General features: G+C 42.6%; 1 protein-coding gene across 12 annotated transcripts in view; it reads right to left on the bottom strand.

The window, feature by feature from the left end:
* Positions 1-2104: 2104 nt before the first annotated feature.
* Positions 2105-13812, bottom strand: part of CAMSAP1 (calmodulin regulated spectrin associated protein 1) — a 40320-nt gene continuing 28612 nt past the window's right edge. For all 12 annotated transcript variants that reach the window (XM_083422848.1, XM_083422842.1, XM_083422841.1 and 9 more), the window contains 9 exons: positions 13596-13687; positions 12412-12496; positions 9525-11892; positions 7486-7622; positions 7166-7374; positions 6979-7081; positions 5900-6015; positions 5291-5409; positions 2105-3511 (listed from right to left, as the gene is read on the bottom strand). In XM_083422848.1, coding sequence (XP_083278974.1) covers positions 3209-3511; positions 5291-5409; positions 5900-6015; positions 6979-7081; positions 7166-7374; positions 7486-7622; positions 9525-11892; positions 12412-12496; positions 13596-13687 — 3532 coding nt within the window. In that variant the 3' untranslated portion in view covers positions 2105-3208. The remainder of the gene's footprint in view (positions 3512-5290; positions 5410-5899; positions 6016-6978; positions 7082-7165; positions 7375-7485; positions 7623-9524; positions 11893-12411; positions 12497-13595; positions 13688-13812) is intronic.

Raw genomic sequence — 13812 nt, 5'->3', positions numbered from 1 at the left:
GAACCAATAAGACTGCAATAGAAGACCTTCATTCTTCTTTCTCTAGTTAGTATTCACTACCCTCTCTCTCACACTTCTGTACAAAACTCACTTTAATTCCAATTATTGTTATGTCTAGATTCATTACAAAATTACGCTGTATTGTGTTTTGGAGTTTCAACTATTCAATCTCTAATGTTGGCATAGTATCCTTTGCACTAAGAATAATAAGTATTATTTTATTATTTATACCAAGCCCATCGGGCTGGGCTGCCGTACACTAAACATATTCAAGTAACACTTCAAGTAGAAGTAAAATATGTGCAAACCAGAGTCATAACCTAAAAATAAATTCCTGGGCAGCTGAGTCAGAGTGAGCTTGGGGGTGGGGAATGAACAGACAGGTTTTATAATTATCAGTAATCAAAACGGCCCTCATTAGACATATACACAAACAAGTTATTTTCTGTAGCGGGGAAAACAAACAACCTTAAGGTCATATCTGATCTCCTGCAATGATTTTGCAAAGTTTTTTGCAGATAAAGTCACTCAGATTCGGGAAGAGGTAGACTCCACCTGGGAGCAGGGCCGGGGCAGGAGAGTGCTGGAGTCCTGCCTAGTCAAGTTGCATGGGATCAATTCTAATCTGTTACCTCCAAGGATGTGGACAGGCTGCTGGGATGAGTGAAACCAACCACCTGTTTCCTTGATCCTTGCCCATCCTGGCTTATAAAAGCTAGCTGGGAAGGGCTGGGTGATGGGCTTCACTGGGTGGTGAATTCTTCTCCGCGAGGGAGCCTTCCCAGACCCGCTGAAAGAGGTGGTTATCAAACCGCTTCTTTAAAAAAACATCTTAAGACGCAGCCAATATGGCTAACTATCACCCAGTCTCAAATCTTCCATTCTTGGGCAAGGTGATTGAGCAAGTGGTTGCTGAACAACTCAAAGCATGCCTGGAAGAAGCGGACCATTTGGATCCCTTCCAGTCGGGATTCAGGCCTCATCATGGGACTGAAACTGCCTTGGTTGAGCTGGGGACAAAGGTGAGAGCTGATTCCTGCTTCTGCTATATCTCTCAGTGGCTTTCGATACCATCAACCATACCCAGCTCTACCTATCTTTCAAATCAGAACCAGTGAAGGTGGTGAAGGTCCTGTGTGAGTGTCTGGAGGCAGTTGGAGGATGGATAGCAGCCAAGAGATTGAGGTTGAATCCTTACAAGACAGAAGTACTGTTTTGGGGGGACAGGAGGCAGGCAGGTGTGGAGGACTCCCTGGTCCTGAATGGGGTAACTGTGCCCCTGAAGGACCAGGTGCGCAGTCTGGGAGTCATTTTGGACTCGCAGTTGTCCATGGAGGTGCAGGTCAATTCTGTGTCCAGGGCAGCTGTCTACCAGCTCCATCTGGTACGCAGACTGAGAACATACCTGCCTACAGACTGTCTCGCCAGAGTGGTGCATGCTTTAGTTATCTCTTGCTTGGACTACTGCAATGCACTCCATGTGGGGCTACCTTTGAAGGGGACCCGGAAACTACAAATAATCCAGAATGCGGCAGCTAGACTGGTGACTGGGAGCAGCCGCTGAGACCACATAACACCGGTCTTGAAAGAACTACATTGGCTCCCAATACATTTCGGAGCATAATTCAAAGTGTTGGTGCTGACGTTTAAAGCCCTAAATAGAGTCGGCCCAGTATACCTGAAGGAGCATCTTCACCCCCATCATTCTGCCCAGACACTGAGGGCCTTCTGGCGGTTCCCTCACTGCGAGAAGCAGGGAATCAGGCAGAGGGCCTTCTCGGTAGTGGCACCCGCCCTATAGAACGCCTACCCACCAGATGTCACAGAGAACAACGACTATCAGACTTTTAGAAGACATCTGAAGGCAGTCCTGTTTAGGGAAGCTTTTAATGTTTAATGGACTGTATTTTAATATTTTGTTGGAAGCCACCCAAAGTGGCTGGGGAAACCCAGCCATATGGGCTGGGTATAAATAAATTATTATTATTATTATTATTATTATTATTATTATTATTATTATTACTCAAGATTTAATATTTCTAGATGGAAAAGGAAAACTGAAACCATCAGATTGAGCCTTCAAAAAACAAAAACAAAATGCAGCTTTGTTTGAAAATTGTTAGTATATGGAAACTGGTATATTTTTTCCTTTATTAGCATATACTCTTGCCACCAAAGAAAAAAGTTGAAACAACAAAAAACAACAACAAAAAACACACTCCATTTTAGAGCATGGTACTCATTCAAATAAAAAAGAAAAAAACCAATTTAAATTACATTTCAGGACATAATTTAAAAGCATTATAATTTGTGATCATTAAGTGCACCATTATACAGGAGTAACATGCTCTGAGTGAAGATGTTCTACCATTTCAATAATCTGTCTTTATTAAAAAGACAAAAAAAATCCTGTTAGGATACTACTCGAAACAGAAAAGCAATGTTGACTGTACTCCATTCAGCTTGCCTCAAGTTTCAAATTGGGAATATTCCAACAAGTAGCACCTGTTTGCCTCTTCATGATTGTGTTGCAGAAATGTTCAGCCATGATAATTTGCATAAGTCCTCCATTTTCTTTCTTTCTTTTTTAAAAAAGGCGAATTTTACAGTTTTCAGTGCTTTTAAAAATGATTTGATACTTTAGGTAAACTTGGTTCTGAGCAGCAAGGGGGTGGGGTTGGAGTATTTTCCTTTTCCTTCCACAAGTCAGAGCCTGGTTTAGTGTTGGCAGTAGGGACAAGTACCAATTGTTTGTATGTTATCAAGTCTCCAAAGTCTAAAAGATATTCCTTGAAAGCCTGCCACAGTGCCCAGTTTCTTGTTCTCCTGAGGGGCAGCACATGCTAACTCCAAGAGTGATTGCGAGAAGGGGAGGAACAAGAAAAGATGTCCCAATTTGTACCAATGAAGAACTTCAAGTAAAAAGAAATCCACTCTTGCTACATGCACCTTCCCTCATGTGAAAAGCCTCTCTGGTTATCAATGGGTGTAACAGCCGTTTTATCATTCATACAAAAAACCCAAAAAGAACACTGAAGCTGCTCCTTCATTCTTTCCTTGCATCCACGTTTAATAAGCCTCTTTCTTTTCTTTTTTTAAAAAAGGGATTATGGTTCTGCTCATTTCATACCCAAACCAGAGAGAGGGTGAGGAAACTCATTTCTCCCCAGCGATGAAATCTACAATAGTCTCCCACTGAACTGTAATGTCATTTGTGAGTTTGAGTCTTCTTTGGCACTACAGGTTGTTTGGGCTGCCACAGATGGTTGTGAATCGTCAGAGCATCTACACAGGCAGACATGGTTTTGGCTGGAATGATATTAAATTGCTTCCTGTCCGAGCTATATTTATAAAGCTTGTCAATCATTTTCTTAGTGATGCTCTTTGGCCCTGTTCCTGTCAGCTTGTGGATTTCTTCTGTTTCAGGATTGAAACAATAAAGTGCTCTGAACTGGCAGCCAGCATCACGGAACAAAATAATGTAGTGCTTGGCATCACATTTCTTGAGCTCCTAGAGGTGAAAGAGAAAAATTCTGAGAGCAATGACCACAGGAAATCAAAGACTGCTAAATGAGCCCAGCACACTGCTGGCAATGTCTAACGTACCCAAGATGAAGGTCAGGAAATACCATATTTTTTGCTCTATAGGATGCACTTTTTCCCTCCTAAAAAGCAAGGGAAAATGTGTGTGCGTCCTGTGGCGCGAATGCAGGGGGGAGGCAGGCGGGAAAAGCCCCCAAGAGCCGCACACAAGCTCTGTGCGCTCTTGCGGGCTTTTCCCCAGGAGGAAGAAGGGACTGACTGGCCGCATCAGTCCCTTCTCCCACCTCATAGAAAAGCCCACAGGAGCCACGCACCCTTTAAAGAGTGTGCGGCTTTTGTGAGAGGTGAGGGAATTCCCCCACCTCCCAGAAAAGCCAGGAGAAGCCGCACAACCCCTTTAAAGAGCGCACGGCTTCTGCCAGTTTTGCGGGTGGTGGGGGAATTTCCCCACCTCCTAGAAAAGCCAGCAGAAGCAGCGCAGCCCCTTTAAAGAGTGCACAGCTTCTGCAAAAGCAGTGAGAAGGTCTGGGAGAAGCGCACAGGCTGCACGCTTCTGTCCCCTTCTCCCCAAACTGTGGGCTTTTGCGGGAGGTGGGGGAATTCCCCCACCTCCTGCAAAAGCAGGAAGAAGGTCTGGGAGAAGCGGACAGGCTGCCTGCAGCCTGTTCGCTGCTCCCAGAGCTGGGGGGTGTGTGTGTCATATTTCCCCCCCTTGATTTCCCCCTCTGAAAACTAGGTGCGCCCTATGGAGCGAAAAATACGGTACATTTGGTACTTCTAAATTGCAGTGCCACAATGACCTGGTTTGCACAGCACTAAGCTATGATTCTTTTAAACAAGTCATGAGTTAACCACAAGTTGTGCCACAATTGATAAAACAAACACTGGCTTTTTCCTCCCAAGTCTGCTGTATTTTCTTGCCTCATGCTTTTGTAGTTTGGTGAGTTTCTGGAGTGGAGTGGCCAAACAAACCGAGTACTGGATTCAATGTAACATCAAGCCATAGTTAAATTAAAGTCTGAAAACCAACAACAAACATGGCTTCAATGGTTTGTTGGTAGTAAGTCAACAATGGGGAACTTCCCATCTTCCCTGACCATTGGTCATGCAAGTTGGGGCTGAAGAGAGCAAAGGCGGATCTGGTTTGGTTACACTGGGCATGGAACTTCTGGGGTGTTGCATCAGGCACCACAACTAAGACATCCAACAGAAAGCAAGAGGTGGAGGGGATGTGTGCCAGATTTTGGCATCGCACAGGGCACCACTGAAATTTGAGATACCAAGATCTGCCACTGATGAGTTTGAATTTTCAGTTTGAGCAGCATCTATTTGGAAGGCCAGAGATTCCCCATCCTTGCAGTAAACAATCTATAAGTTGCTGGTCAAACCTTACACATAAAACACTAAGCTATTATTTAAGAAACATATAAGCCACAGTTTAATAAACCAGTTTAGCATTATGCATAAACCAGACTATTATGATTTAAGCATGACTTGCAATACACACTAGCAAGCTGGCCACTCAAGAGCTTTCCATATGAAGTCATCCACACTGCAAATGCACTGTGTCCCAGGGATCAGGGTTATTCAATATGGGACAGTAACAAAGTAAAAAAACAACAACAATTTTTTAAAAACCAATGCTAACTGTGCATGTTATGCTTGGAAGACATCAAACAATGGGCATGGAAATCAAGGTATACAGCAACTGACCAATTCCAAAACTCTTGTTCTCAGAGATACTTGCCTCCAGTATAGAATTCTTGTGAGGCTCATTCACTTTTCCAGCAAGACAGCAGTGGGAAATAGCATTGTGGATAATTGATTTGTTTGACTTGCCACAGGGCTCTTTAAACATCTTTGGACCTAATAAAACATAAATTTTAAACAAGTGGCTTGATAGCTAAAATGAAAGTCTCATATGTTTTTTATCAGTGTTGCGAGCTATGTTGAGCAACTATGAAAAGGCAGATTTTTTTTATAAATTTTTTTTTAAATAAGTAAGAAATTTCTTCCTTATTTCACTAGCAATATTTAAAAAGGCAAATTTGCAAAGCTTCTACATCCCATGATAAAAGCCCAGTAAAACAGGATTGTATCCAGCGTTAGCCCTACTCAGAGTAGACCCATTAAAATTGATGGACATCAATAAGGTTCATTAATTACAATGAGTCTACTCTGAGAAGAACTAGATGGATCAGTGGTCTGACTGTTTCAAAGCAGCTTCCTGCTGTATGTTCAGAGGCGTGAGACCACAGAATGAAGACTGCACTGTACTGTTCCACATACTGGCAACCAGATTTATATAATCCTGATCATTAATTACACAGGTACAGATAAAATGTATTAGGTTTACCAGTATATTCTGCTACTGATGCAACTGAAGAGGCTGCTGAGGTGCTTTCCCAGTCTCTCTCCATGTTTCGACTTGGGTTCCTGCTCAATATGGGCAAGGTTTCCATTGATTTCACTCTGTCAGAAGGATCAGAAGAACATGAGCAGTGTGTTCATAGCTACCAGATTATTTGGGGGGAAGGCAAGTGTGTCCAATTTTCCATCTCCCCAGATTTTGCACTCTCTCTCTCTCCCTCAGAAAAGAGATGTGCTTCAGAGGGTTAGCCATGCTAAATTGCTTAAGCTGCTTTATTAAAAAAACATAGTATCTGCAACTAACAAATTATTGTAGAATATTTCTTGCGGGCTAGAGCATGCTTTGTCGGAAGCATGAAATGGTCTCTTAAATTGGTGTGTGTGTGTGTGTGTGTGTGTGTGTAGAAAGACAAAGACACACACACACATATATATATACATACATGCATGCATACACATATACATAATGGAGCACCCACACACCCACAAAAAAGCAAGGGAGTACTTGTGTGTGTGTCGCAATTTTATGGGGAGAGTCCATGAATAAATAAGCCCATCAAGAGTTAGCTGTAACAAATTCTCCATTAGTGGACAATGATCATAATTGCAAAATTAGCAGCTAACACCTGAAATGAGACAATTATTTCCAAAGGATTGAGAACGTATAGGTGGACCCATGTCGCCATCAGTCTCCAGCAGCATGGCAATTGTTAAGGATAATGGGAGTTGTAATCCAGCCACATCTGGAGCTCAAACGTTTCCCATCCCAGTTCTACCCCTAATTGCTTGTTAATCTTGTTTACAGTACCCATGACGCTGACAATTTATTTATATTACCCCAATGACTATTTCTCATTCACTAATAGTGAGTACTTTAAAAGTAGTGCACCATTACAATTTCTTGACAGTCACTACTACACTATTGTTACCTAAAAGTTGCAATTATCTCTATTTTGCAGAGGGTTCATGGCCACTATTGAAGGCTGGATGTGGCATCTGGGCAACGTTCCCCACCCCAAAGTATGTTTCAACATCAGAATCCTAAATCTTTATGCTTTCTCTTACCGTTTGGAAGGTGCGCCACCAGAATTAACACTTTCAGGTTCAGTTGTCGTTGCAGATGCCAAAGACAGGCTAGAACCCGACTGAGCACTACTTAGATTATCAGCTGGCAAAAGAAAAAGGGTGTTACACAATGAAAAAAGTTAATTTTTATACTGTTATAGGAGCCAAAATGAGTGCTGCTGCTTACGGATAGAAGAACACTTTCTTTCCAAGTTGCTATAGGATTCTTCCTGATGAACAGATATTGGCCTAGGCTGCTTGGGCTTGGGTTTGGGCTTCCCACGGCCTTGTTCTTCCAAGTTTTGCTGGTGCTTTCTTCTCAGGTGTTCTTGTTTGATGAGCTCTCTCCGGGCTTTCTCTTCTTCCTTCCGTATGCGGTCTTCTTCAGCTTTACGACTAAAAAGGCAAAGGGCAGCCTTCAAATCCCATCATTACCAATTTCTCAAGTGAGAACATAAAAGCATGAAGTACTCATCTATATACTGTGCGGCAAGACATTGAATTTACCGGGCTTCATCTCTCTTTTGTTCAGCCTCTGCCTCGAACTGGAGTTTTCTAAGGCGTGTCTCTTCAGCTTTGCGCTGCTGCTTTAGGAGGAAAGCGGCACGTTTCTTTGCAAGCTCATCTTCTGCTTTCTGCCCATCCTGTCAAATTAAAATTCAAGTGAGAAGTAGTGTTTTTGCAGCGTGGGGTGTAGAAATAGCAAGCGCTGTATGAGGCTATGAAGAAAATCTCATGACTTCCATCTGAGCACAGAAACATATATTTTTTTGGCTGCTTTAACGATGGAGCTGCCATTTTCCATATTTGCAACAAATATCAGCCCTCTTGCTAAGTTCACAAACTCTGCAGTGTATGACCCCAGGACAGTTAATTGAAGGTAGTTATTTCAGCAACATCTCCGAAGCTAAGCCGGTCTGGAATCTGGTCAGTGCTTGGAACCCATCCATTTGGAGTCCCATTAAGGAACGAGATACATATAAACATACACATATCATCAACATCAAAGTTATTATCTGCCCTTCAGCAGCAAGTTCCTGAGCAGGTTATAACAACTGATAATTTAAAACAGCTAAAACAGATTACAACCACGGGAATAGATGGGTCCTGAAAACACAGAAAATAAAATAATCCCTCAGAATATCATTGACATTGTGAAGCAAACATCCAGGTACTCTCTATTGACTTTTTATTGTATTGCATTTTTGTTAAATGCTTTTGACTGATTTGTTACAAAAATAAGAAAAGTGCCAACAAAAAGCAAGAAAACAAAGAATAAAAAATATAAACTATAAAGAGTCACAGACTGGAAGGACAAAAAAAAGTACAACGATGCAGTGCCAAAGGGATAATAAAGTATTAAGTATTAACTCACACAAAGATATATAAAAATAAAAGTATTCTCCACCTGTGAGTTCTATCATTGTTGAGAAGTTCTTAAAAAAGGACTCCTGACAGTTAAGTCCAGTCACAAACGACTCTGGGGTTGCGGCGTTCATCTCGCTTTATTGGCTGAGGGAGCCGACGTTTGTCTGCAGACAGTTTTTCCGGGTCATGTGGCCAGCATGACTAAGCTGCTTCTGGCGAACCAGAGCAGCGCACGGAAATGCCCTTTACCTTCCCACCTGAACGGTACCTATTTATCTACTTGCACTTTGACGTGCTTTCAAACTGCTAGGTTGGCAGGAGATAGGACTGAACAAATGGAGCTCACCCTGTAATAGTTCTATGTAAGCTTAAATGAGACAGGTGTTTGCATATACTGCACTGAGTGACCTTTTCATTATCAAACGTATGTAATGAAAGTACACTAAGAGAATTACAAACCATCATAAGGCAGCATGTAGCATACAGACTCCACAAGTATGCAGAAAATGCCACCACAGGGAGAATGAAGTTGCAAAACTATTCCCAGTCAGTTGGAGCTGGTACAGTGAAAAGGAAAAATCATGCCTAATGCCATGGGCTAGCACAGCTCAGCAGGACTTGGGATAGGTGATGAATCCACTGCTGCATTCCCCTCTGACCCCATGTAGGATTGTCCAGCAATACCTGTCACTATAAACCACCCTGAGATCTTCAGATAAAGAATGGTATATAAATGACGATAATGATAATAATACATGTCGTCAGGTAGTGCCTGTTAGCAAAAAGCAATATATAATGGTCTTTCCTCTCATGCATGTAAGTATCCCGTTGACAATACAGGGTACAGCTGACCACCCTTGTAGCAACTTATTTCTGAGCTGCCAAATTGACTGTTGCACCTTTGCTTCAACCACATTTGCCAGAATATCTACACACATGAAGAGCGAGATATTAAGGGATGCCAACTCACTAAGCATTAAATTATTATGCTATTTTTTTAAAAAATAAATAAATCTATGCACGATGCTCCCACCCACCCACATCACCAAACCCAGCACATGTAATATAGGGGTGTACAAAATGAACTATTCAGCCCACCCCAGTTAAAAGCAAGAGTTAAGGAGAGATTACTGCTGTACCAAATAATCAGGGATTCAACAACACTATCTTGTTCTTACCTTAAAGAAAAAACTAACTCCTGACTTCTGATCAATTTCACCAGTCAGGTATGTGGAGTCGTCTTGGCTTTCAGCTTCTCCTCCTTCATCTGGGGCTTTTAAATCAGACAGGTCTACTTCAATAAGGCTACCTTTGCTTCTCGTGGACTCCTCTGCTGGGATGTTCTCTTTCCCTAAGCTATCACAAGAAGCACAGCTAATGTCTTCTAAGTTACTATTCACATCTTTGAGAGCCTCAGAGAGGATATTTGTGTCTTTGGAAGTGGACAGGGTAAATCCTGCTCGCTGTTTCTCTCTAGTGCTGTCCAGGCTGTCCAGGTCAAAATTATTTTCGACAGTAGCTTCAGTCGGGGTCTTGGATGAATTGTTTGATGGAAACTGCCTTAAGTGTGGCGAGGTGTCAGTGCTAGGAGTCAGGGTTTTGATGCGCATCATGGCTTGCTGACGCTCCTTACCCTCTTTCAGTTCAGATGGTCTCCCCGAGTGAGGACTCCGACCTTGACTGAGACATGGTGGCTTAGGGAGACTACTCATGTCAGTAGGAGACAGAGGTTCGACAAAATGAACTGGTGCCTTTATCTTTTGGTCCTGAGAGACGCCTCTCAGTGACGATACTGTTGGCTGTTTCATGAGAAGCTCTTGTTGCCGAGAAATCTTCAGGATATCTTGCCGGAGGGCACTGATCATTTCATTTAGTTTCTCAATGGGGAGATCACATTCAGCAGATTCGATGTTCTCTTCTAGAAGTGCAGCAGAAATCATTTTGCTTTTCTCTATTTCATGTATAGTGGGTTCTTTTGGATTGTTTTCCTCAACAAAAGCAACAGTTTCTTGGGCCTTTACTTTGGGCACTTCAAGAGAATCAAGAGTCTCTTCATCGCCTTCCTCTTTCATGAAGATGGACTCAGATTCAGAGCTCAAAGTAGCATCCACGCCTTCCCCATTGTGTCTTGAATACTCCTTCGTGAAGTGCTCTGGCTTAAGTGGCTGAGAGACTTCAGCCCCTTTCCCTTTCTTCACCACACCCAAGAATGCTGCCTTGCCCAGTTTTAACCGCTGCCTGGCCGACAACACCTCCTTCTTCTTCTTCTGAGCCTCTATCACTCTCCGCTTCTCCTCCAGCTGCATATGAAGCTGCACCAGTTCAGAAGCCAGCAGGTTAACATTATCTTTGTTCTGCCTGTTGGGGCTTTGCTCCCTCTTCTGCTTCCATGTGGTTAACAGGGCAGGACAACACTCTGATCCATCTGGTGTGGTCTTCTGTGAGCTGCTGGTGCTGGATTTTGTTTCATAGTTGTTCAGTCTCTGAAACTTCCGTTCAGCAAAGTTAGTCATTCTGGCACTCCCACTGGTCACGGATGAGCTGCTTATCTGAGAAACAGTACTTAGGCATGGACTTGAACGTCCACTAGCATCATCTTTATCTTCATGTTCCTTAACCTTCATGTCTTCTTGCAGCTTTGCCGATTCCTCTTCTCCTATATACTTGGCAATTATTGGATGATCATCTGACACTAAATCTTGTTCGACTTCCTCCATATCCAGAATGTCTGAATCAGAATCTTGCCTGATCATTGTCCATGAGGTGTCTGCAATGCGAGAATTTGGACTTTTCATGTAGCCAACATTTGTACTGCAAGCCAAATCCTCGTGTGCTTTGGTGGAGGACTGTTCTAGAGATAAAGTATCTAAGCTACTAATTGCCTGGGGATGGAAGGGCTCTCCTCTGACTTCTGAGTGCACTGACGGATCTGCCATGCTGGAACCAGCAACTGCTGATAATTCAGAACCAGAAGTTGCAACAAAAGTTCTGCTGGGGATGTGATCTGCATGATTATTATTGGCTTTCTTACGGACTAAAGCCATGGGCCCCTCACTCACTCTCTTTGATACAAAGCCTCTCTTCTTTCCTTCCCCACATTCATCCTCCTTATTGATTGATTGTTTTTCCTTTGCTGGTCGCAGAATAGCAGGCATTAAAGGCTCAAGGAAAAAGCTATCTGTCTTGCTTTTGGAGGCTTCACTTTGTGATTTCTGAGCCCATGCGGTTGCAACTTGACTAGGTGATCTAGCTGGCACACTCTGAAGTTCCAGGTTGCCATGGTTCAGTGAAGCATCTGGGCAGATTACTGCGATCAATTCTTCATCCTCATCCTCATCCTCTATTTCTACATTGTTCAGCAAACTCTTCCCATCGCTTTTCACTGGTGCAGACTGAGGCTGCTGTTTTGGAGTGATGTTGATAATGTTTGATGCTAGGCTGTCCTTGCTGATTGACCGAGCCAAGCTAATGCTATCACCAGAACTGGGGTCTGCATCACTGCTTGCAGCATAATGAAGTGCGAATGGTGCTGGCTGAGAAACAGGTCTAGAAGTAATAAAATGTCCATTAGAACTGATAAGGGTGCTTTAGCAGAAATTGCCCATCTAGCTATGGAATTCACATGAATTTGTGTAATTCATTGAATTTTGGCCTTCATAGGAAGCAGAAATTCAAGGAAAAGAATCAGAGCTGACTAATTCTAAAGACATTCATTATCATAATATGCTAATATCCAAAGAACTTATTTACACATTGGTATTCAAATAGATAGAATCCAACCATTATTTGAGGCAGGACATTATTATTTCCATTTTACAGACTGGAAAGAAGATGCTATGCACTTCCCCATCACAGAAACCAAGGCACAAAACTCTTTCATGACCAGGTTCAACACCTAACCACTGGATCAGCAGTAGATTGCTGCATTTTTATCAGGCCATAATACTACGCTATCTGCATGAACACTATTATCAACATTTTTACCAATAAAATCATACCACATGTCAACAGCATGCAAAGATATTAAGGTGCCTTTCCCATACAATATCATCCAGTATATATTACCTTTGCTTCTTCTCTGGCCATGCAAGGATTGACTCCCGTGGCTGCCCATCTACTTTTGTCAATGAATTAGAACGATGCCGTTGATCTACAAATATATATATAGATATATATAAAGGATGTTGGACAACTTTTCAAACACTCTTGATTTTAATTATTTTACGCTGTTACATTATTATTACAGAATGTCCACTTAACAAGATTTCACCATTAGAGGGCAGTATAAAACTGCTGTCATATATACCATAGCTCAAAATTGTTGCACTATTATGACAAGTACACATGTTTTTAAGCCTAGATATCGTGAGTTGCTGATTGGCATTGAAAACTCATTAATCTAAGTGGAACTCAATTCCAAATAACCATGCTTAGGACTGAAGCCTCAGTAGTAGTTGGTAGGGGGAATTCTTGATATAAAATGGCCAAGTACAGCTGCAGCCAGAGTTTCTCTACCTTATACATATGCATAGTATGAGTAGAACTGTGAAGGTCAGAAGATTGTTCCACATCAGCCCAAGCAACACCACAAAAGGCATTCACTATCAAAGTTATTTTCTCTGCAAATGGTGCTCAGATTAACCAAAACTGCTCATCCTTCCCCTACCAAAATACTCACAGCAACATCCAACAATCTAGAGCAACAGCTTCAAAAGTTTGTTGTAACCACAAGGTACCCTGTCTGGCTTGGGAAAAGGAATAGAGTTCTCAATGACTGAATCACATGGGTGGGAGGGGAAGGAAAGGAAACGTAAGTCAGGGCCCACTACTATCCCCACCTCTTTCCTTTCTCACAAGTGAGATTAAACTAGCCACACTATTGCCTGACCCAGCTGCAGTTCCAGAGACTCAGAGACCTGGTGGGGCAAACTCAGTTGCAGTGTGTTCTTCATCCTAACCCTGATCTTTCAGTAATAGGAGCTTTCTATTGTCAACTTCAGAGGGACCAAATACCCAAAACTGTGTTCTGTGCTGTGGCTATTACTTTTGCATCAAGTTGTTCACAAGCAGGGGTGCCAACTTGAATAAATTATTGGGGGGTCCAGGTAAGCCCCACCTTGCATAACTGATCACATGATGTGGTGCAAGTACACCATTTGAATAGATATGCCCATCAACTATGGGGGGGCCAAAGCCCCCTCAGCCCCTAGGAGTTGGCTCCTATGTTCACAAGAGAAATAGGTGCCTACCTGAACTGTCCTCCCCCTGCAGGGACTTCTGTTGTTTTTGTCTCAAAGGCAGCAATGGATGGGATGGGCTGAAGGCAGGGTTTCCTTTTCCGCTATTGTTAAAACACATACACACACACACACACACAATTAATGAGAGGTTTTTTTGCAAGAGAAAAAACAAAACAATAGGAAAAACACACATTACTACACAACACCCATCATCCCCCCCCCCGGC

The sequence above is a fragment of the Podarcis tiliguerta genome, assembly GCF_965153285.1.
Source record: "Podarcis tiliguerta genome assembly, chromosome: Z".
Lineage (NCBI taxonomy): Eukaryota > Metazoa > Chordata > Lepidosauria > Squamata > Lacertidae > Podarcis > Podarcis tiliguerta.
The sequence above is the reverse complement of the archived record's forward strand: the minus strand, read 5'-3'. Positions and strand labels throughout refer to the sequence as shown.